The sequence below is a fragment of the Oncorhynchus nerka genome, linkage group LG15 (assembly GCF_034236695.1).
Source record: "Oncorhynchus nerka isolate Pitt River linkage group LG15, Oner_Uvic_2.0, whole genome shotgun sequence".
Lineage (NCBI taxonomy): Eukaryota > Metazoa > Chordata > Actinopteri > Salmoniformes > Salmonidae > Oncorhynchus > Oncorhynchus nerka.
Window position 1 is genome coordinate 53,309,060 of NC_088410.1, and position 24,290 is coordinate 53,333,349.

Below are 24,290 nucleotides of genomic sequence, written 5' to 3' on the forward strand. Positions count from 1 at the left end.
TTTTTTTAATCAATATAATATAATATCCAAATTCTGGGATATTATATATTTCTCAAATAAGTCTGTTTAAATCTTACCTTGCGCAACACATTTTTTATTTTTAAACATTGATAAGAAGCTAGATTTTATTGTTAATTTCAATACTAAGTAAATTCAAGATATGTACATTTCCCAAGAACCCAGATTTCAAGCCTTCCCCTATGAATTTGTAGCTTTTAAATGACTTCTGTTACTATGTAATTTGTAGAAAATTATAATGCAATATTTTATGTATGATGTGATGTCTTATTTTATTTAAAATTGTGTACAGTGATTTTTGATGTGTTTTTGCCTGAATTGAGTATTGTCTATTGTTACAAAAAAAAAACTACACAAGCAGAGAGAGAAGAGCAAGAGAGGAGGACGCACCATAAAATAAAGACCTGTTAACAGATATTTCGGTAAGGACCAAATAAAAACACAGCGGACAAATGCAATTACAGAGATAGTAATAATGAAGTGGTTGTTACAGATGAGTGAAAATACAAACCTGCAGTTAGACATTGGGTGACTATAGCGTTAGCTAGAAGGGCTAGCTAGCTACTAGATATTTGGGGTGGCATGTGAGATGTTCTACATGCCCAAATGGGGTAACGTTAGCTAGCTATGTGTTTAGTGAACAACAAGCTATATCACTCATGTATTACGTTGTGCTTTTCGTGAGCTTTAGAAATGTGGGAACTAGCTAGCTAAACGTTTGATGTTCTCGTGTTTCGCTAGGTAGCTACTAGTCTGAATAAGTACGTTGAAGGGCAATTGTTCTGTCTTTACCCAATGATGCTAGCTAGCTACCCATCTTGCTAACTAACTAGCTAGCTTCTAGGTCGGAGAATGGGTTTTCATTGCAGGACCAACGCCATATTGGCTGTCTGCTCTTAATATCAATCCAACTAACGTTAGCTAGCTTGCACGGCGCCCTTTCTCGAGTAATGTGGTTCACATTCAAATGTTGAAATGGCTAGATATAATTCGTCTGTGGTCTCTTCCTGTAGCCTTGCAGAATTTGCTGTCTTTTTGCAGCCCTTCACATTTGGAAACCGCTTTAGTACTGTGACAGACAGAGCTTTTAGCTACGTTATTGGCAAATGTGTTTTACAATGAAGTCTCGTTCCTGTTGACAGCGTTTTCGTGCCCATGCAATTCCATTGCTATTTCATCAACTTCCCCCAATATGTGCTATTTGTCGTGACCAGAGATTGGGCAGTCCAGGGGTGTATTCATTACGCCTTGAGCAGAAACCGTTCACCGTTTAAGAACCAAACGAAAGGGGGAGGGACCTACCTGAATTTGTCCAATAGAAACACGTTTTCGTTGGAAACGAAAACCATTTGTCCAAACATGGTTGAAATGCACAAATTGAATCATTGAATTTATATTTCATGATTTGAAACGGAATTGAAAATTGCGTTCAGTTTTAAAATGTGATTTCAAATAGAATATTTATATATTCAGTTTGAATATGGTAGATTGCATTCATTGTCTGTATCAAGTTTACAAACTATAATTTAAAGTTGATCAAAGTTTCATAATTTCAGATAAGGAGCACGTATCGAATCAAACGGTCTATGGTAAACAAAAGCTTCTGGTGGTTTCTGAAGCCAATCTGGCATGATGACCACAGGCCTCGCCAGGATATTATAGAAGGGAGTCGCACAAAAAAAACATGGATAAACTTTTCACTCCATATTTAATCTTGTGACTGACTGGGTTCGAACCAGGTCTCCTGCATGTCACAAGACTGTGTTGACCCACTTGGCTAAAGCCTATAGGGATAAGTTCAGGAAGTTAATGTAAAGGACGACACGCTGCTTTCTTATTGAGTACCATTCCCCCCCCCCCCCCCCCGATTCAGCTCATATCGAGACTCGGAACTCAGGACCTCTGCCTCGCAAACACATGTGACTGCCCTCTTGAGTTCCAACCCCCCGCGATACTTCAGACTGATTAGTGAGTTGTAGATCTGAGTCCAGTGGCACCATTGTATATGAAGATGGCGCCGACAGACATGGCAGCTCTGCTTCTAGCTCCTAAGCAACTTTCCAGTATTTTGTTTTGTTGTTGTTGTGATTTCTTACATTATTAGCCCAGAACGGTTTTTGTGTTATTACGTACAGCCAGAAATAACTTTTGGATATCAGAGCGGCGGTAACTCACCAACATTACAACCAGAAATATGACTTTCCCAAATTGGATCCTTTGTTCGTACCCTCCAGGGCAACTGAACCTATACCAGAGGCTGCTCCAAGACGCTGCTGGTGGAGAAGAGGTATTCTGAGTGGACTTGTAGTCCGACTCAGGAGGCCTGCACACCATCCGCCACTTCCGAGTATATATTCGCTAATGTGCAGTTCAGCTAATTTTCAGTCCCCGGACAATAAAGTAGACGAGCTCAGGGCGAGGATCTCCTTCCAGAGAGACATCAGGATTGCAACATACTGTTTCATAAAATCATAGCGCTCTCCAGATATACTGTCCCCGTTCATACAGCCAGCTGAGTTCTCAGTACATCGCTCAGACCGGAATAAAGAATTCTCCGGGAGGAAGAAGAAAGGTGGTGTATGTTTCATGATTAACAACTCATAATGTGATTGTGATAGCGTACAGGAACTCAAGTCCTTTTGTTCCCTCAACCTAGAATGCCTCACGATCAAATGCCGACCGTATTACCTCCCAAGAGAATTCTCTTTGGTTATAGTCACAGCCGTGTTTATTCCCCATCAAGCCGATACCACGATGGCCCTCAAGGAATTACACTGGACTATCCTGAGGCTGCATTTATGTAGCTGGGTATTTTAACTAAGCAAATTTGACACATCAAAACATTGCCTTTAGTACTCGCACATCAGACTGGGATATGTTCCGGATAGCCTATGAGAATAACATTGGTGTATACAGTGACTGAGTTCATCAGGAAGTGTATAGGGGATGTGGTTCCCACTGTGACTATTAAAATCGACCCAAACCAAAAACGGTGGACAGATGACAGCATTCGCACAAAACTTAAAGCGCAAACCACCGCATTTAACCACAGCAAGGTGACTGGGAATATGGTTGAATACAAACTGTAAGCAAGCAAACAGGCAAAATGTCAGTACAGAGACAGTGGAGTAGCAATTCAATGGCTCAGACACTATACGTATATGGCAGATTACTAATGGAAAACCAGCCAAGACACGGACACCGGCGTCTTGCTCCCGGACAAGCTAAACACCTTCGCCCGCTTTGAGGACAACACAGTGCCACCAACACGGCCCACTCCCAAGGACTGTGGGCTCTCGTTCTCCGTGGCCAATGTGAGTAAGACATTTAAGCGTGTTAACCCCCGCAAGGCTGCCGGCCCAAACGGCATCCCTAGCCGAGTCCTCAGAGCATGCGCAGACCAGCTGGCAGGAGGGTTTACGGACATTTTCAATCTCTCCCTATCCCAGTCTGCTGTTCCTACTTGCTTCAAGATGTCCACCATTGTTCCTGTACCCAAGAAAGCAAAGGTAACTGAACTAAATGACTATAGCTAAGCCTTCAACAAAGTAGTACCCTCCAAGCTCATCTTTAAGCTCGGGGCCCTGGGTCTGAACCCTGCCCTGTGCAACTGGGTCCTGGATTTCCTGATGGGCTGACCCTAGGTGGTGAAGGTAGGAAACAACACCTCCACTGCTGATCCTAAACACAGGGGCCCAACAAGGGTGAGTGCTCAGCCCCCTCCTGTACTCCCTGTGTACTCCCACTTAATGATGGGAGCCTACCACGTGTTTAAAGCGCAACTGAAGGCAATAAACAACTTATATCGATGCCACTTATCTGATCGAAAAGTCAAACATTTATTCTAGTTTCAAAATCGACTAAAGTGTAAATAGGATAATTTTGGTCAAAAAGTCAGTCTCATCCAAAACAGTTTATTTTTAAAGTGAGTTTGTCATGACTTGAGGGTTTGGTTTTGATTTCAACAAGGCTAACTTGCCCACTAACACGGGATACACACTGCTGCGCACTATCCAATCATACCGCAGAACACATATACAGTGAGACAGACCTGCCCAGCAGTGCAACGGATCAGAGTTTGTTTACATAAGACATGTCACACCTTGGATAGAAGTAAAATTGCGCAACTAAATCTTCCTCTGCAAAAACGTCAACTCAAGAAATCTGTAATTTTTAAAATCTTAGATCGACTATTTTAAGTAAATGATACTGGCATTGTATGGCCTCAAGTTATGCTGAAAACTATGATTTTGATATCTTGGTTGGCCAGTCATTGCATCAATAGCCATCTATTTTTTTTAAATTTGAAAGTGGTTACATTTCTCCAGGCCTTTTCCTCAGTTTTTACCCAAAATAGAGGCGAGGTGCCGCTTTGTTATTGTTTCAACTGCGGATTGCCACTTTAAGATGGCTAGGTGGGACAACCACAGTTGATGACCTCACTTATTGTCCATTGTTGCAGATGTGGACCATGTTAGGTGCTTTCACAGGAGTGACCGTTGTCCCCTGTATGTTTTGTGGAAAGATTCCCACACAATTGAGATATTGTAGTGTGCTGAAGCTTTGAGTTCACACACATGCAGGTGGTTGCATTTTCCATACAAAATAAGGAAATATGCAAGGCTACATTTTAGTGTAGGCCCAGGCTTGCATTTTTCATGGGGCAGGGTCTGAATACAATCCTCAGTGTGAGACTGACGCAGCAGACCTGATTTTAGGTTTGTCCATAGTATGTTCAGGTATTGGGCTTCAGAGTCTCTTGATAACCATGATCAGATTATGTGTTTGGTGGGAGATGAGAAGCAGTCTTCCAACTGACCGGTCCATTACCATATTATTATACCTTATTTGCATATGTAGGCCATATAGTTGACATAATTTTACATAGAACAGTTTAAGGATAAGCTATCGAGGGAAACTTTAGCAATGAAATACAAGTTTTCAATGACATGGATGTTTATTTCACTTTTATGGATTTTTGTGATGAATTAAATGTATTTTCATGCTTGATGTCAACATGAGAAATTATGAGATGCATAATCTTTGTGAAATATATTAGTGTAAGGCTTTTTGGCGCGGCAGCCATTTGAAGGAGTTTGTGCTCTAATTTACTGCATTTCTCCTGATGCAAAACAAAAGCTGATATGGGGTTGAATCAAGAGTGTTTTGTACATGCTGTTCACTAAGGATGCCTTCATTTGCCTGCTTTTTGCTCATGTTTTTGCTTCCATTTCCTATTGTTTTGTTAGTCAAGAATTGATTTAAATTGCTTGCTGTCAGGATTGGCTTGGATATCCTGTGCCACAGTTTTAACGAAGCACCATTATTACAGGTAAGCTTGTGAATATGTCCTGAACAGGCTTGGACTTCCAGTCCAACCCCCACGACCTTCTGTCTGCTCGTCATGGTTTTTACCAGTAATTATTAGCTTTGTTAGGCTATATTCATTGACCTTATTGATTCCCTTTTTGACTAGTGTCCCTTTTGGGATAGTGTACTCTATTGTGGAAACCTCTGAAGTTGAGCAGAGCTAAGAATGACCTACCAAGGTATGAGTGGTATAGAGGAAGAGCATGGTATGTTGGTGGCTTTCTTTGACAAGATACCACATTATCCACAAGCCCCAAGTAAATGTCTCCACTTCATGAACTGATCTCCTTCTGTTGACCACATTTTCTACTTGCTTTTTACTAGGTTGTTTTGGCGAACACCTGCTCTGAACAATGCTTGAGACTTGAGCCAACACATAGGCTAATTGTCTTGCACCTTTAGTGTTTTAATGTTGTTATGCATTTATGCGATAACACATGGCCTAATTTGTCTGATCCTCTCCGAATTTTAAACAATTCATCAAATCAATTTGTATTTGTCATGTCCCGAATACAACAAGTGTAGGTAGACCTGAGTTAAATGCTCACTTACAAGTCCTTAACCAACAATGCAGTTAAGAAAAATATGTGTAAAGTAAAGAATAAAAATAACATAGTTAAAGAGCAGCAGTAAAATAATAGTAGCGAGGCTATATACAGGGGTTACCGGTACAGAGTCAATGTGCGGGGGCATAGGTTAATTGAGGTAATATGTACATGTAGGTAGAGTTAGTGACTATGCATAGATAATAACCAGAGTACCAGCAGCGTAAAAGGGGGGGGGGGGGGGGACAATACAAATAGTCTGGGTAGCCAATTGAAATAGCTGTTCAGGAGTCTTATGGCTTGGGGGTAGAAGCTGTTAAGAAGTCTCTTGGACCTAGACTTGGCGCTCCGGTACCACTTGCCGTGCAGTAGCAGAGAGGACAGTCTATGACTAGGGTGGCTAGAGTCTGACAATTTAGGGCCCTATGAAATCCATTTAGTTTTTCCCCAAATTCCACTGTTTTCTATTTTTATTTGTCTGAATTCTGTGTTTTACAATTTATGCTAATTTTATCATCAGAAAGAGTGTCTAATAATGTAAATTAATAAAACGTCAACAATTTAATTAGATAAAAGTACATTTGTGATGATGCAATACAACATTGCAATATTTTTTTTATCAAGGCAAGTGCTTCAATACAGTTCTAAGTGTTTCATTATAAATGAAAATAAGTAATGCAGGAATCTAGGCAACAATGCAGCAAGCAATAGTCAACCTAGAGTTATACTTATGTAAAAAAACAACAACATTGCATTCATTGTTTTTTGTCAAATAAAGTGCTTCGAAGTGTTTCATTGTAAATGAAAAAAAAGGATTCAGGCAATAATGCAGCAATAGGCAAAACCTATGGAACTACCTTATGAGCTCCTATGTCTGTCCATTGTACGTTTTCCATCTATCACAGACATCTCCATTGAAGTACATGATTGTCAGCCTATTTGTGTTGAGCTCAGTGAGTGCCTCTCGCTTGTTTTTGAGTAGAGTCTTGTATTTGAACACCCTAGCCAGCCGGTAGACCTCTGTGTCAAATCCAGCCACAATCTTTTGTGAAGGGGCCTTTTTCGAACATTTGCTAAAAACCTGTATGCTACCCAGCCAGCATAGATGTACACGTCCTCGGAGTACACGTCCTGGTAATCTGTCTGAATGTTGACCTGTTTAAATGTCTTCGGCTGAGGAGAGCATGGTCACACAGTCGTCCGGAACAGCTGATGCTCTCATGCATTCTTCAATGTTGCTTTCCTTGAAGCGAGCATAGAAGAAATTTAGCTTGTCTGGTAAACTTGTTTCACTGGGCAGCTCGCGGCTGTGCTTCCCTTTTGTAGTCTGTAATAGTTTGCCAGCCTTGCCACATCCGACGAACGTCTGAGCTGGTGTAGTATGATTCAATAATAGTCCTGTATTGACACTCTACCCTTTAGCTCAATGCTGATGTTGCCTGTAATCCATGGCTTCTGGTTTTGGTATGTACGTACGGTCACTGTGGGGGCGATGTCATCGATGCACTTATTGGTGAAGCCAGTGTGGTGTACTCCTCAATGTCATCGGAAGAATCCCGGAACATATTCCAGTGTGCTAGCAAAACAGTCCTGCAGCTTAGCATCTGCTTCATCTGACCACTTTTTTATTGACCGACTCACTGGTGCTTCCTGCTTTAGATTTAGCTTGTAAGCAGGAATCAGGAGGATATAATTATGGTCAAATTTGCAAAATGGAGGGTGAGAGAGCTTTGTACGCATCTCTGTGTGTGGAGTAATGGTGGTCTAGAGTTTTTTTTCTTTTCTGGTTGCACATATAAAATGCTGGTAGAAATTAGGTCAAACGGATATAAGTTTCCTTGCATTCAAGTCCCCGGCCACTAGGAGCGCCACCTGTTTGCTTATGGCCTTATACATTTCATAGAGTGCGGACTTAGTGGTTTGTGGTGGTAAATAGACAGCTATGAAAAATAGATGAAAACTCTCTTGGTAAATAGTGTGGTCTACAGCTTATCATGAGAAATGCATTTGATTGTGTTTACCAGTTGCTACTGAAATGAGTGTTAGGGATACTGCATTGCAATTATATCAAATTGGCACGTTTATATTTTAAAGGTTGAGTAAGTAAGATTTTCATCAACAAATGTACCCACATTTATATTGTAAATTGTTTATAATTAGTGAATGCCAGAATGTAGTTATTTTGTTAGATACTTCTCCTTATTAGCTGAGATCAGATTTTCTGAGCCATTTTAGCTGTCATGCTAAATGTTTGGGAACAAACAATCTAGCATAGAACCATGCGAAATTGTAACACTATGCAGATTTTGCCTCCCAAACCTCTGTGACTTATCTTGGCAGCCCCTCCCCCCAACCCTTAATAAACCACAACTTAATTGCTAGATTCAAGATGGTCTAGTCAGATAAATCAATGAAAGTCGACTTCAAAATGTGGTTTAGTTTTAGGATTTGCATCTGTTGTTGGTAAGTAAATGCACCCTGTAAGCTTCTAAAGCGACTTACTCAACCTTTTAAATTCATGCCCCTTCTTCCACCTGAAATGTATTGGACATGGGCCTAATTAGGCATCAGATTGATCAATTGGAAGTTGAGCTATACAGTGCATTCGGAAAGTATTTAGAATCCTTGACTTTTTCCCCCCAAAATTGTTACGGCCTTATTCTAAAATGTATTAAATTTGTATTTTTTCCTCCTCAGTCTGCACACAATACCTCATAACGAAGCAAAAACTGTTTTTTAGCGAAAGTATAATACATAAAATACTTATCACAGACCCTTAACTCTGTACTTTGTTGAAGCACCTTTGGTAGTGATTACAGACTCGAGTCTTCTTGGGGTATGATGCTACAAGCTTGGCACACCGGAATTTGGGGGGTTTCTCCCATTCTTCTTCTCTGCAGATCCTCTCAAGCTCTGTCAGGTTGGATGGGGAGCGTCGCTGCACAGCTATTTCCAGGTCTTTCCAGAGATGTTACATCGGGTTAAAGTCTGTGCTCTGGCTGGGCCACTCAAGAACATTCAGAGCCTTGTCCCAAAAGCCACTCCTACTTTGTCTTGGCTGTGTGCTTAGGGTCATTGTCCTGTTGGAAGGTGAACCTTCAACCCAGTCTGAGGTCCTGAGCGCTCTGGAGCAGGTTTTCATCAAGGCTCTCTCTGTACTTTGCTCCGTTCATCTTTCCCTCAAACCTGACTAGTCTCCCAGTCCCTGTCACTGAAAAACATCCCCACAGTATGATGCTGCTGCCATGCGTTACCATAAGGATGGTGCCAGGTTTCCTCCAGACTTGACGCTTGGCATTTAGGCCAAAGAGTTCAATCTTGGTTTCATCAGACCAGAGAATCTTGTTTCGCATGGGCTGAGTCCTTTAGGTGCCTTTTGGAAAACTCCAAGCGGGGGGCGGGGGGGCATTTACTAAGGAGTGGTTTCCGTCTGGCCATTCTACCACAAAGGTCTGATTGGTGGAGTGCGGCAGAGATGGTTGTTTTTCTGGAAGGTTCTCCCATCTCCACAGAGGAACTCTGGAGATCTGTCAGTGACCATCGGGTTCTTGGTCACCTCCTGACCAAGGACTTCTCCCCTGATTGCGCAGTTTGGCCAGTCGGCCAGCTCTAGGAAGAGTCTTGGTTGCTCTAAACTTCTTCCATTTAAGCATGATGGAGGCCACTGCTCTGACATGCATTGTCAACCTTGGGACCTTACAGTTGAAGTCGGAAGTTTGCATAAACTTCAGCCAAATACATTTAAACTCAGTTTCACAATTCCTTACATTTAATCAGAGTAAAAATTCTCTGTCTTAGGTCAGTTAGGATCACCACTTTATTTTAAGAATGTGACATGTCAGAATAGTAGTGATTTTTATTTCAGCTTTTATTTATTTATTCCCATTCCCAGTGGGTCAGAAGTTTGCATACACTCAATTAATATTTGGCAGCATTGCCTTTAAATGGAGTGGCCATCACAAAGCCCTGACCTCAATCCCATAGAACATTTGTGGGCAGAACTGAAAAAGTGTGTGCGAGCAAGGAGGCCTACAAACCTGATTCTATTACACCAGCTCTGTCAGGAGGAATGGGCCAGAATTCACCCAATTTATTGTGGGAAGCTTGTGGAAGCCTACCCAAAACGTTTGACCCAAGTTAAACAATTTAAAGGCAATGCTATCAAATACTAATTGAGAATGTAAACTTCTGACCCACTGGGAATGTGACAAAAGAAATAAAAGCTGAAATAAATAAATCATTCTATTATTCTGACGATCGTAACTGACCTAAGACAGGGAATTTTTACTAGGATTAAATATCAGGAGTTGTGGAAAAACTGAGTTTAAATTCATTTGGCTATGGTGTATGTAAACTTCTGACTTCAACTGTATCTAGAAAGGTGTGTGCCTTTCCAAATCATGTCCAATCAATTGAAACAGGATGCACCTGAGCTCATCATTTAAGTCTCATCACAAAGGGTCTGCAGATTGATGAGGGGAAACATTTTATTTAATCCAATTTATTATAAGGCTGTATTGTAACAAAATGTGTAAAAAAGGAAGGAGTCTGAATTCTTTCTGATTACACTGTAGGTTTATACAATTAATTAATTGCATTAGGCTTGGGATGTATCCAGATTGTCATACCTTTTTATACCGACCTTGTACCACACAAAGGGTGCTATTTTCAAACCCCACTGAGCAATGCTAACAAGTAAATGTAAAAACCCATCTAAATGCTAACATTTTATAAAGTCTCTGACCTAAAGTATTTGCAAGACAGACATCCCAACTCAAAGTTATACAAGTAACAAAAAAATGCTACAGTTTGCTGCATGCACTAAACAAATATTAGACATCAAGGCTTTTGATCCAGTAGAGAATTGTCTGCTGTTTCCAAGCAAGCAAAGCTTAATTTTGGAAGAAGCTAACCACTTAGTGAGATGGCTAACTAGCTACTAAATTAGCAAAACAAATGCACAACTGCAGAGCATTTACAACATTTTAGACCGTTAACTTAGCATTTATACAATATCTAGCTTGCAAACATTTAGATGTGAATTCCATACAGTAAGTAGATCACCTGATGCGTGCTTAGCAACAGTGAGTGACTCTAGGCTCTGGTCTCTCATCGTTGTGCTTGTAAACAAACACCACGTGACTTGGGACTACCAACAAGCTTCATAATGACAAATTATGTGACGGGTGAAATGAGGGTTCACAATCTTCATCTCCTAACGTATTACACAAGTTGACTGCAGGTAAACTAGCTAATATTCTAATTCATTAAAAAAAGTCAAAGAAATTGTTTTGACGGTAATGAAAAACCATCCTGTGGCTATTTCCAAATACCCCGCTGTTCGGTATACCGCCCAAGCCTAAATTGAATTGAAATGTGTGGTACTATAATTATGAGCAAGATTTAGGCCTACGAGTAACATTTCTACATTCAAGATTTGCTTTTTAGACCTAGGGTCTACATAATGTCCTTGAGCCAAGGCTGATGTATGTGGTGAATGAAGCAATGTGTGGATGGCTGTCTAAGAGTGGTGATGAGTGGACAAACCACCTAATACTTGTACATACATTTTGAATTTCTCTGATGCATTGGGCTCTCATCGAATATATACAAATGTAAGCCGTCTTGTAAATCATGGTTTCTCTCCTGCTCTTTGTTTCTTGTGTGTTCATTGCTCTTTCCTCTAGTCTTACGGTGGTTGCCTTTTTTTACCTGCAGGTGTGTGTTGTTTCGCCTCAGCAGCATGGCTGTGGTCATCCGCATGCAGGGTCTCCCGATAGTGGCGGGGACCATGGACATACGCCATTTCTTCTCTGGATTGACCATCCCAGATGGTGGGGTGCATATTGTAGGGGGTGAACATGGTGAGGCTTTTATTGTTTTCGCCACAGATGAAGATGCCAGGCTTGGCATGATGCGTAACGGGGGAGCAATCAAAGGTTCAAAAGTGTCACTTTTGCTGAGCAGCAAGACCGAGATGCAGAATATGATTGAGCTTAGCCGCAGGCGTTTTAAAACGGGCAATGTAGAGGGAGCAGCAGGAAATGGTAGAAGGCCAGGTCCCCCCGTCAACACATGTGGGAGGGGCAGTCTACCCAACACTTTACAAGGGTTCAGCAACACCACACCAGCCACCGTCACCACACCTACCTCTGCACATGAAACCATAAGCAACAAAAATGTGTCCACGTTTGCCACCACTGGCATGGGAAACATGCCCCCCAGTTTCAGCAACAACTTCAGCAGCCCAAATCTCACCATGGGATCCAGTATGAGAACAGCCATGTCCTCCCGCAACTCTGTACCACCACCTATTCACCCTTTGACAACCATGCCATCCTTGCCACCCATGCCTTCCATACCCCCCATGCCACTTCCACCACCAGTGTCCTCTGTGCCTCCTGTTCCCACTGTGTCACCTTTAACCCAAGGCCCCCCTGTCCTTCCCATGAGTCTGTCCCACATGGGCTCAATGCCACCATTCAACCCAGGTGTCCCACCCCCTAGTGGACTGGCCCCAAATCACATGTTTGTTGGCCATATGAACCCTCTGTTAAATCTCCAGGCACACATGAAGGCAGCAATACGTAATTCAGACGAGTTATATGTTCACCTTCAAGGCCTGCCCTTCTCAGCTACTGAAATGGATATTGGGGAGTTTTTCTGTGGGTTAGGGGTGGACTCCATCCGACTGGTCAGGGACAACATTGGCCGGAGTAGCGGCAGGGCCCTGGCCAAGTTCTTTTCCCCTCAGGACACTTTTGAGGCACTCAAAAGAAGCAGCGGAATGTTAAGGCAGAGGTACGTGGACATCTCTCCGGCCACAGAGAGCCAGTGGATGAGTGTCAGCAGTGGTGGCAACGGGGTTGGAGGGCAAGCCCACTCAAAATCCAGTAATGTGCCCCAAGACCAGCACCACCGCAGCAACATGAATTCAGCATCTCCTTCAACCAGAGATCATGCAAGGTCTCGCTCCCCTCACAACAAGGAGTTCTGTGTCTACCTAAAAGGCCTGCCATACGAAGCAGTAAATAAACAGATCTGTGAGTTCTTCAAAAAGCTGGACATTATGGAAGACCGCATTTACATTGCTTATGGACCCACTGGCCGAGCTACAGGTGAGGGCTTTGTCCAGTTGAAAAATGAAATGGATTACAAGGTTGCCCTCAGCTGTCACATGCAGTATATGGGAAGCCGATTCATACAAGTTCACCCCATCAGTAAGAAAGCTATGTTTGAAAAGATTGATTCCATTCGTCAAAGGATGCAGGGTGTTGATAAGAAAAACAACTCTGAGTCCGGCAAGAGCCCTAGAAACTGTGCACACATCTCAAATATTCCATATAATGTGTCAAAGAAAGATGTCCATCTGTTTCTGGAAGGCATTGCAGTATTTGAAGAAAGTCTTAAAGTTCTGGTTGACAGCAGTGGTAACGGTCTAGGTCAGGCTGTTGTGCAGTTCAGGGTAGAGGAGGATGCGCTAAATGCTGAGAGACTACACAGGCAGAAGTTAAATGGCAGAGATGCCTTTGTGCATTTGGTCACCTTTGAGCAGATGAAGGAAATCGAGAGAAACCCACCACCACAGGTTAAGAGAGGACAGAAATTTGAAGGGAACTCTCAAGGCCAGGCACACGGCCATGCTCAGGCACAGGATCCTATTCAAGCCCAAGCTCACCCTTTTGCCAGTATAACAGGAGAAGAGTTCAACTTCCTCAGAAACACTGTTGGCAATTTAGGCAATGGTCCTTTTGCTCAATTTACTGTCCCAGGTAATGGAATAGTGGGCCCTCCTCCTCTACCCCCATTTGCAGCAAGTCTAGAGAATGTAGCCCATAGCATTCCCCCACCCATGGTTGCTGGTCACTTGCCTGGAGCAGTTCTGGCACCCCCAAGCTTCCGACCAGGTAGCAACAATGGCCCACCTGGCTTTGGACCAGAGGGCATGAGGGACAGGCCACCTTTTGACAACGGCTCTAGAAAGAGCGGAGGCCATAACAACCGAGGAAGTGGCCAAGGGCGTTTAGATGTGCGCCCTCAGTCTGCCTTGGGCCGTGGCCCTGGCTCTGACCCTCTGAGAGAGCAGTTACCCGGAGGCCCTGGTAACCCTCGTGGACCAACCATTGTAAAGATCCAAAACATGCCTTTCACCGTAACAGTCGATGAGATCCTAGATTTCTTTTATGGGTATCAAGTGCTGCCTGGTTCAGTCTGTCAACAGTTCAGTGAAAAGGGCCTGCCCACTGGTGAGGCAATGGTTGCCTTTGAGTCACACGAGGAGGCATCATCTGCTGTCATGGATTTAAATGATAGGCCTATTGGGGCTAGGAAAGTGAAGATAACCCTAGGATAAGACTCCAATGTTCCTCTCTACCAATAATGATTAAGTGAAACATCCGGTTTCATTAATGCAAAGGTAAGAACTTGCATTTAGGATTTAAGCTCCCAACTATCTTTAGCTCCTTTACCAAAGTTATCAAGTTGTTAGTAGCGTAAGAATCAAATGGAACGCTGCTATATTGATTTGATGTATAATATAGCTAAAGTGGGATGTTTGGATTTTCCAAATGGCAAAAAGCCAACTGTTGATGTAGCTTGAGTCCAATCATATTTAGAGTAAGAGCCTTGGATGATATGGTTGGATTAAGAGGACAGTCTTATTTCTGTGCTGAGATGTCACTTTCACTTGGAAGCATGTAATTATTTTCAAATGCCCTGACACATTTTGTGTTCTTGTATTTCTTCCATAGATTTAACATTCTCTTTGTGATGATTTTCTAAAGGGGGTACTTGCCAAATGCTGCCATGCATGGTGTTAGTACAGAGAACACTCATTGTGTCATGGTTAAAGCGTTTGCTTATTTGCTCTATGCTGTTTTTCACTGTTAATAAATGCAAATGTCAATGTTGTTGCTAGCTATGTTGTATGATAAATTGTACTGCTTGTTTCTGAGAAAAAGATGTTGAACATTGCATTTGGTTTAATGGTCTGCAGAGCTCTTTAGAACTTTTTGTATCTGCCACCACAGGTGATATGGATATACTCTTTTTGAAAATGAGCTGTTTTGCAAAGATGTAAATACTATTTGGAATGTTTTAGTTTTGTAGTGTTGTCTAACGAGAGACACTTAAGTTTTATATTTTTGGGGACGTTCCAGCTTATTTCACAAGTATGTATATACTGTTTAGCTTACACATTTGTCAATAAAATGACATTCCTGACAGATTTACAAGCCATTCTATTTTTCTCATTTTTCACTTGCTTGATGATTTTCTATATGAACAATAAAATGGTTTTGGGAAGGCACCCAGATTTTACCAAACGGTCCAGGTAATTAATTAATTTTTATTAAGGCCCAATGTAGCAGTTTTCAAATCATTTCTGGGTAACAATTAAGTACCTTACTGTGATTGTTTTAAATTAAAATGGTCAAAAATAAACAAAATAGCTTCAAAGAGCAGGCCAAAACCCCATCCCACCAAAACAGGTTGAATTGTCTGTGGCAGCCTTTTGAAACTTCTCTTACGGGGGAAAAGGGTATTATCATTTTAAGTGTTATTCCAACCTCATTTTATTTATATAACACAGGAAGAGCTTGACTGCACTGGGCCTTTTAAGTTAGGCCTACATTTAGCTGTTTAAACTACTTAAAAAGGGTAATATAGGCTATATCGAGGTTTTGCAAGTGACCATATAGGGTTGAATGGGACATTTGATAGGGTTTGCCAAGAAACCCATACAGTAGGCTGATTTTCCAGACCCAGGTTAAGCCTAGTCATGGACTAAAATGCCCTTTCAATGGCAATTCTCTGTTAAGAATTCTTTTTAGAACAGGACCAGGCTTAATCTGTGTCTGGGAAACCAGCCTTTAACAACCTCTTAGAGAGCTACCCCCTACTTTTTTAAATTTCCGCCTGAAGACATACCCAAATCTAACAGTCTGTAGCTCAGGCACAGAACCAAGGATATGCATATTATTGGTACCATTTGAAAGAAAACACTGAAGTTTGTGTAAATGTGAATTGAATGTAGGAGAATATAACACAATAGATCTGGTTTAGATAATACAATGAAAAAAAAACATGTTTTTTTCTTTTTATTGTATTATCTTTAAAATGAACAAGATAAAACAAACATTCAGATAGGATGATGGGGACAATTTCAGTGAAAAACATAAGAGGGCAACAGTACTTGTGCAAAGTTTCAGAATGATAACTTCCAAAATGAGTGTGCTACATGACATTTATCATAAAGTGACCCAGGTGTCCCACACAAGTAGCCCAAATGTCCCCAGTGGACAAATTGGTGAAGTTATACATTTTGAATGGAATAACTATATACAAAATACCAAAATGGTATTCTAACACCCCCCCCCCCCAAAAAAAATGAGAAAAAACATGAAGAAAACAATATATACATTTACAAAATAACACTTTCAATATTTGGAAGACCCTCTACACAATATTATGCTGCTGATGCCAGGTGCCATAGCACATCCATGCCTGCAGAAATACATTTGGGCAGATGAACACCACTTGTGGCAGGAGCTGGATGAACCAGCTTCAGTGGGGGATGGACACCTTGGCACTGGGGGCTCCCATTCGGAGTCAGTGTCACTGTGAAAGAAAATGTTCAGTTAGAATAGTTTCACATATGAACCCTGTATCAACAGGTATAATAAACAGATATATATAGAGTACAGGGAACATAATATATTCAACCTTATTATAGACCTGCTAGAACAGCAGTGTATTATACGAGTTTGTTTCAAACAGTAAAACGTTTATTTTGTTACTTTCATTGTTTTGTTTGTCATTGTCACCTATGCTCTCTATCGCCCACACCTCTGTTTGTTGAGAATAACAATTGTATGTTTGTGTGTTTGTGTTATTATTATTATTATAATATAATATAATAATAATTCGGCAAGACGGAGCTGCTCTTCCTCCCGGGGAAGGACTGCCCGTTCCATGATCTCGCCATCACGGTTGACAACTCCATTGTGTCCTCCTCCCAGAGTGCTAAGAACCTTGGCGTGATCCTGGACAACACCCTGTCGTTCTCAACTAACATCAAGGCGGTGGCCCGTTCTTGTAGGTTCATGCTCTACAACATCCGCAGAGTACGACCCTGCCTCACACAGGAAGCAGCGCAGGTCCTAATCCAGGCACTTGTCATCTCCCGTCTGGATTACTGCAACTCGCTGTTGGCTGGGCTCCCTGCCTGTGCCATTAAACCCCTACAACTCATCCAGAACGCCGCAGCCCGTCTGGTGTTCAACCTTCCCAAGTTCTCTCACGTCACCCCGCTCCTCCGCTCTCTCCACTGGCTTCCAGTTGAAGCTCGCATCCGCTACAAGACCATGGTGCTTGCCTACGGAGCTGTGAGGGGAACGGCACCTCAGTACCTCCAGGCTCTGATCAGGCCCTACACCCAAACAAGGGCACTGCGTTCATCCACCTCTGGCCTGCTCGCCTCCCTACCACTGAGGAAGTACAGTTCCCGCGCAGCCCAGTCAAAACTGTTCGCTGCTCTGGCCCCCCAATGGTGGAACAAACTCTGTGGTGATTGACAGCGGAGTCAATCACCACCTTCCGGAGACACCTGAAACCCCACCTCTTTCAGGAATACCTAGGATAGGATAAAGTAATCCTTCTCACCCCCCCCCTAAAAGATTTAGATGCACTATTGTAAAGTGGCTGTTCCACTGGATGTCTTAAGGTGAACGCACCAATTTGTAAGTCGCTCTGGATAAGAGCGTCTGCTAAATGACTTAAATGTAAATGTAAATCTACTGTCTCATGTATATTATGACATTTCAGCTAGATCTACTGTCTATTATATTATGACAGACCAGCTAGATCTACTGTCTTTATTATATTACAACAGACCAGCTGTATCTACTGTCTCCATTTCACTTTGGCCATTGTTGTGGGCCTGCACTCCCCTCAACAGCCTCAAATAGGCTATTTCATTTCACAAATAATATTTTATATTATTAATTTCAAACAACGGCATTAGAATGAGAAGAACTTACCAGTCCAATACGATGTCCTCTCCGTTCAAAAATATTCCTCCATTTGGGAATCGCTAAATGAATCGTCCTCTATCAATTTCTTCTGAAATTGTGTGTACATCTGTATATCTAGACTTAGATTTAGCTTTCCCTGACTTAGTCGCCATACTGATTGATATATAAACAGCTGAATATGCACTTTACCAAAACAACGCTGTGTGCAACATGCATTGCTCCTTCCGGTATGAAACTTCAATGGCGAATGACCCTCTTTACGTCAGAGTTTACTACATGGGTTGGTCTTCCAACACCTAAACATTACATATTGCCGTTTACCTCAGCTCATTGGCTATCTACCCAGCTAGATTTCAAGACGATCAGTGGTCATTGGGTTAAAATACAGTCAATCAACGAAACAGCGGGCAAATCATTGGTGCACAATGATGTCATTACTTGTTGTCTTCAAATCGGTTTCTTTCAGTCAATATGTCCCGCGAAATGACCCATCAGGTTTGGTTGTGTTACAAACAAACCAGTTGATTGCAATGTAACCAAACATGACTGGAAAAGTCTAATGTTCCATTAAACCGCATGATAAAAACAAGGTACATTTAGGTTTAGCGCTAGGCTAGCTTGTAAGACAAGAAACAGATGTTATCTTAGCCTTCTAGTAGGCATGTTTGCCACTAGCATCTACAGTGGAATTGAAAGTGGGCCTTGTGACAGTGGAATAAATGTGTACTCTCTTAAAACACACAATTTATGAACATAATTATATACAGTGCTCCATCTGTAAACTGAAATAAAAAATGTGAGACCATATCAACAGTAGACTACTGAAAAAAATACAAAAACATTGAGTTTACTCTGTTTCTTGTCTTACAAGCTAGCCTAGCGCTAAACCTAAATGTACCTTGTTTTTATCATGCGGTTTAATGGAACATTTTTGACTGATTCATATGAGTTCTCTGAACATTCATTTTTATTTTGAAGTGTTGTAAAACGTATACATACTTTTTTTATATAGGCTACTCATCAATTAAGTTGTTTATTTCATAATGTTTTAAAGAGTGAAATGCTGGGTGTTCTTTGATATTTGGGATATCTGCATTTCTCACTTTGTCCTAATGAGCCCACAGATTGAGAAAGGCCTAGTATACGGCACTGGGGTGAAATGGTAGGCTGTTTTGTGGACATACATGACAACCTAGGGCTTGCTTTGAACATGCTGATGAACGTAAAGCATATTTAGAAACTAATATGGCCTGGAAGATGCCTTTTAGAGAGAGCCCATGGAAAGAGCTGCTGAGTTGCAATGCAAATCAAGTTCGGACTTAACTGTCATTCAGTATTCATACATGCCTATTTTGGTTTGCTTCCTTTAAAAGTCACAGAACAAGTTCTCATTTACAATTGCAACCTGGCCAAGATAAAGCAAAGCAGTTCGACAAGGTACAACAAAACAGGGTTACACACGGATTAAAACAAACATGCAGTCAATAATACAGTAGAAAAATAAGTCTATATACAATGTGAGCAAATGAGGTGAGATAAGGGAGGTAAAGGCAAAAAAGGCCATAAGGCCATGGTGGCGAAGTAAATACACAGTCAATTTAGTGTATTTACTATGTAAACTTCTGACCCACTGGAATTGTGATACTGTGAAATAATCTGTCTGTAAACAATTGTTGGAAAAATTACTCTTGTCATGCACAAAGTAGATGTCATAACCAATTTGCCAAAAATATTGTTTGTTAGTGGTTGGATAAATTAGTTTTAATGACTCCAACCTAAATGTATGCAGCCTTCTGACTTTGTGTGTGTGTGTACACACACACACACTGGGCCCTTTTTAATTAGGTCACTTTTTTGAGCTGACCTAGGCATTGAACGGGGCACCTTGCTCACGCCTGGAAGGCAGTCTGGTTCTAATGCAATCAACTTTCTCCTGGTGCACAACACACCTACCGAGTGCCTTGGCCAGATTAACCGAATCCCCTCAATGAGAGAAAAGATTTGAAATTGACAAGAAATGGTAGGCTGTTTTGTGGACATACATGACAACCTAGGGCTTGCTTTGAACATGCTGATGAACGTAAATTTAATTTAATTTTACCTTTATTTAACCAGGCAAGTCAGTTAAGAACAAATTCTTATTTTCAATGACGGCCTGGGAACAGTGGGTTAACTGCCTGTTCAGGGGCAGAACGACAGATTTGTACCTTGTCAGCTCGGGGATTCAAACTTGCAACCTTTCGGTTACTAGTCCAACGCTCTAACCACTAGGCTGGAAACTAATATGGCCTGGAAGATGCCTTTTAGAGAGAGCCCATGGAAAGAGCTGCTGAGTTGCAATGCAAAGCAAGTTCGGACTTAACTGTCATTCAGTATTCATACATGCCTATTTTGGTTTGCTTCCTTTAAAAGTGACAGTGTGCTTCTGGATTTGACTTAAATATTATGCATTACACTACTTTTTGGGTACCAAACTGTCAGGTATAAGGCAATGAGAGCCACTTGCAGAGCCAATTGGTTTACTGTTGGATTTGCATGCAAAGGTAAGTACTAGTTATATTTATGAATTGTGCGAGGTGACATGGTGTATAATAGATTAAGTATTTGTGGAATTATGCTTCCAATATCTAGGCAAACTTTTGCTGGACATGATTTATTATGGTTAGACTTCACGGTATTCCTTATTTTCCCATCTGATCTCACACTTTTGAAATCAAGCCGTTAACCGGATTGTAATCTAAAGCAGTAGGCTATATCAGAAATGGCCATATAGCTGGTCTTTGATATAATAGAGGACCACACAATCCCAAATCCGGAGTGAATCTGACATGGGACGCAAGCACAGCCTTGTGCAGAATAAGCCAGTTGCATCACTTCCATTTGACACTGGATTTCATTGTGATGCATATTTTTGTTCAGTAAAAAGTGTATCCGATTGATTTGCCTAATTTGTGTTGTTCCCAATTAGTCTCAATCAACTTTACAAATGGCTATTTATTGAGTGCAGTTGATAGGCCAACAACACTAGAAGATCGAATGTATTGGGTTGTAATGGCTACATTATTATCATACAGAAAAAAATAATTTCAGTGATGCAGTGAACAGCTAAGACTAGTGTTGCTGGCTATTAACTAACTTAATTGCTTTACTTATTTTTTATTAATTGATGTGCTGAACTTCAGAGTGAGCTGAACTGTCTGTTCTACAGGATTGTATTATCATTTGAGCTGAATAGGCATTCTGTCCAAGGATATAGGTAGAAATGTATGTATAGTTATAAAACGTATAAGTGTGGATAAATGGATAGCCAGAATTTGAAAACAAAAATTACAGCTCAAAGTGGAAATGTTAGATAGCCTACATAGGAAATAGTATTTGGTATTTGCTGTATAGAGAAAGGGTTGTGTGCCCTTTGTGTGCAGTAGCCTAATGTACAGTTAGTGGTGTTAATGTTACTTAATTATTTACATTTAGATGAGTAGTAGTGCAGAAATAAATTGCACACCTTTTAAACCAGTACAAAGCATAAGTGGATTATAACAAAACTGATTTGAATGAAAACATGTATATTTTGATGTTGAATTTTACTGCAGACGTCCATATTTTAAATGAGGTGCTTGGCAAAAATGCACCAGTTTCAAGCTCTGCTCTCTGTCATATGTAAGAATATTTTTTATCAGGACATGGTTACCTATTAATTTGCAAATTCGCAAGGCACGAGAGATCCGGGCTGCGTTTCAAACTGATAAAAGACACACCATCGTCAATTTACCATCGCCTTATGCCCTTAGGGAAATTGCCGCGCCCAATCTTGTCGTTGGTCCAAATGAAGACGCCAAGCAATGGCAGTTAGCAATGTTAGCCACTCAGCCCTCGTTTTTAATAGCGTTTGCGGATGTACTATTATGTTCACGTCGGGCCTGAAACGCCCCATAATTCAATTCGCGACGATTGTACATCTGCTAAGAAAAGTATGCCAAAACTTAAAACCTCAACATCAATATGGATATGTCATCATACAAGTGTAAGTATAAACAAATGTAAATAAGTTATAAATTGTGCTACTAATTCACAAACACGTCTAGTTAAAGTGATGTTTTTGGAAATTGTAGAAATAAAACATGTTCCTTCTTCAGAAGTTCCAGCTAGGCAGGCTAACGTTAGTTAGCTAATTAATTAGCTAGCTATTATACAGTAGGCGTATATTAATAATGATATATTTAATGTAAGTAGACATGCAATCATATTTGACTGTAACGCATATAAAGCACCAACAAGCTACCGGTGGATGAAAACATGTGACGAATTTCCGGGCAAGGGCGGTCCGTTTAAAAATCATTCCTTCCTTCCTCACCCCGCAAGTGTATACTCGTCAGACGTCATGAAACGTTATCAGAAGTGTCCACTTAATTTGAGGGCTGGGGGGAAAGGATGTGTCTGTTAAGTGTTTGGAATGCAGCGCTAGTGACACTAGAATAGATATTGTACAAGCAAATTCTAATAATATAAAATTATTAACAAATGTACGTGTATCGCTTGGTTTAGTTAGCTCCGTTTCCAACGGTGGTTAATGGCTGGCTTTTTATTGAATGGAGTTTATACGTTAACATTGCACATCGGATGGATAGGCTAATATAATATAAATGGCTACATATTTTATATCTGTAGAAAAAAAATCATTCACCCTGTCTCACTGGGTGTAGCTTCAATCAGGGATATGCGTTCGTCACTAATTACCACAGCCACAAATGGATAAACCCCGCCTATTTCTACCATTTCTAAACCTAACCCTAAACTTAACCCTAGGCACACTGCTAACATTATGACTAACCTTAATCTGAAATTAAGACCAAAAAGCACATTTTGGTTTTCATTATTTTTTTACTATACAGGCAATTTGTGGCTGTGGTAACTAGTGTCAACCGGGATATGTGTGTAGTCACTTCCTGCACGGTCAGTACTATCCGGGATTCTTAGGACGTCCCCTACCTAACCATAACCTCAAATATTTGCCTTAACCATGTTAAACTTCAACGGCTTGCATGGTATAGGGACGTCCCAAGGAATTCGGCTAGCACGGACGGACCCTTCCCCCTGCACTGCGGGCACCACAAGTGACGTTGTCTCTTGTCCAATAAGAACGTTTTTATGGTGGCTGATCATCCAATGTTGAGCTCACTTGACCATCTGCCACACCTTTTTTATGAAATATTTCCTCGACTCCACATTCATTTCGTGTTACGGCAGTGTGCTGTTCAGTTGCAAGACAATTACAACTGTTTCAAAAGAGACCTGATATTCCGTTTCGTGCGACAAGGTAATATTTGTAGCCTACCTATTTTTATAAAGTGGCCTCTGCTAGTTTAGAGATCGAGGTGAGGCAGGCAAACCCGTTTATTGTTATTTTATGGGCGTAATAGGCCCTGGCCTTGGGGTTCTTGTCAGGCTTCTTTTTTTCATGGTTGAGTTAACTTTATAGGAAGTTCTCTCCCCATTTCGAGTCTCTACTATAAAATAAGCGTCTGGTAGTTTTCAGGGTGTCTGATTCACATCTGAACTTTTGCTGTTAACTAGGAAGTATGTAGTTTATTGTAAATAATACAGTACCAGTGTGTTGTGAGCCAGGGTTTCTAGCATGACGACTACTCAAAACCCGCCCAAAAGGCCTGAACTAGCCCACCATTTTTTTCACAGCAAAAGAGTTGACATTTATACAATAAACCTTTTTTTCCCTCAACATAACGTTGAGGCAATTAAGAAATATCGTAGTAATTTTTAACGTTAGATGCAATATCCGGTTTAACTCTAAATAATTATTATTGCGAGCTATGACTTAAAGGAATTTGAATATGTCTCAAGAGAAGATAATTCGCTCGTATTAAACTCCCAAGATAAATCCACATCCATTGATGGAAAATTAACTCGTTTGACTGTTATGATTACTCAATAAGGCACAAGGGGGTGTGGTATGTGGCCAATACACCACGGCTAACGCTTCGAGAACACGGATAGTATGGTTGCGCAATCTAGTGTACAGCATCATCTGGACATGTATGTATGCAACAAAAGTAAAACATTCACCTTCTGCTACCGTTTCTGTCAAGCCGAACGCATACAGTTTGACGCATACGTTCGATAAATATGCAACACCGAACGACCTGCCTCTGCAACGCAATGCTGCAAGGCAAACGCAGCGTTTCGTTGGAAATGAATGTCATTCTGGTGTACCAAAATGCAATGAAGCTGTCGGTGTGATCGAAACGTAAGGGCTGTTCTTATGCTGGACTCAACACGGAATGCCTGGATACAGCAACATATACCACAA

General features: G+C 41.2%; 2 protein-coding genes across 5 annotated transcripts in view; both read left to right on the top strand.

Annotated features, from left to right (window-relative positions):
• Positions 1-369: 369 nt before the first annotated feature.
• On the top strand, positions 370-15,170 carry LOC115142882 (RNA-binding protein 12-like). Its single transcript, XM_029682694.2, has 2 exons — positions 370-440; positions 11,652-15,170. Exon 2 carries the CDS (start codon positions 11,677-11,679, stop codon positions 14,284-14,286), a length of 2,610 nt encoding a protein of 869 aa, XP_029538554.1. The 5' UTR covers positions 370-440; positions 11,652-11,676; the 3' UTR covers positions 14,287-15,170.
• Positions 15,171-21,902: 6,732 nt separating this feature from the next.
• The window catches only part of LOC115142883 (copine-3-like), a 41,947-nt gene continuing 39,559 nt past the window's right edge, over positions 21,903-24,290 (top strand). For 2 of the 4 annotated variants that reach the window (XM_029682696.2, XM_029682695.2), the window contains exon 1: positions 21,912-21,989. In XM_029682696.2, coding sequence (XP_029538556.1) covers positions 21,939-21,989 — 51 coding nt within the window. In that variant the 5' untranslated portion in view covers positions 21,912-21,938. Of the gene's footprint in view, positions 21,990-23,033; positions 23,283-24,290 lie in introns of those variants that run through there. The other 2 variants (XR_010458783.1, XM_029682697.2) reach the window with 2 other exon arrangements.

Excerpts from the sequence above, each read along its gene's own strand:
- LOC115142882 (XM_029682694.2), top strand. The coding sequence starts at position 11,677 with ATGGCTGTGGTCATCCGCATGCAGGGTCTCCCGATAGTGGCGGGGACC.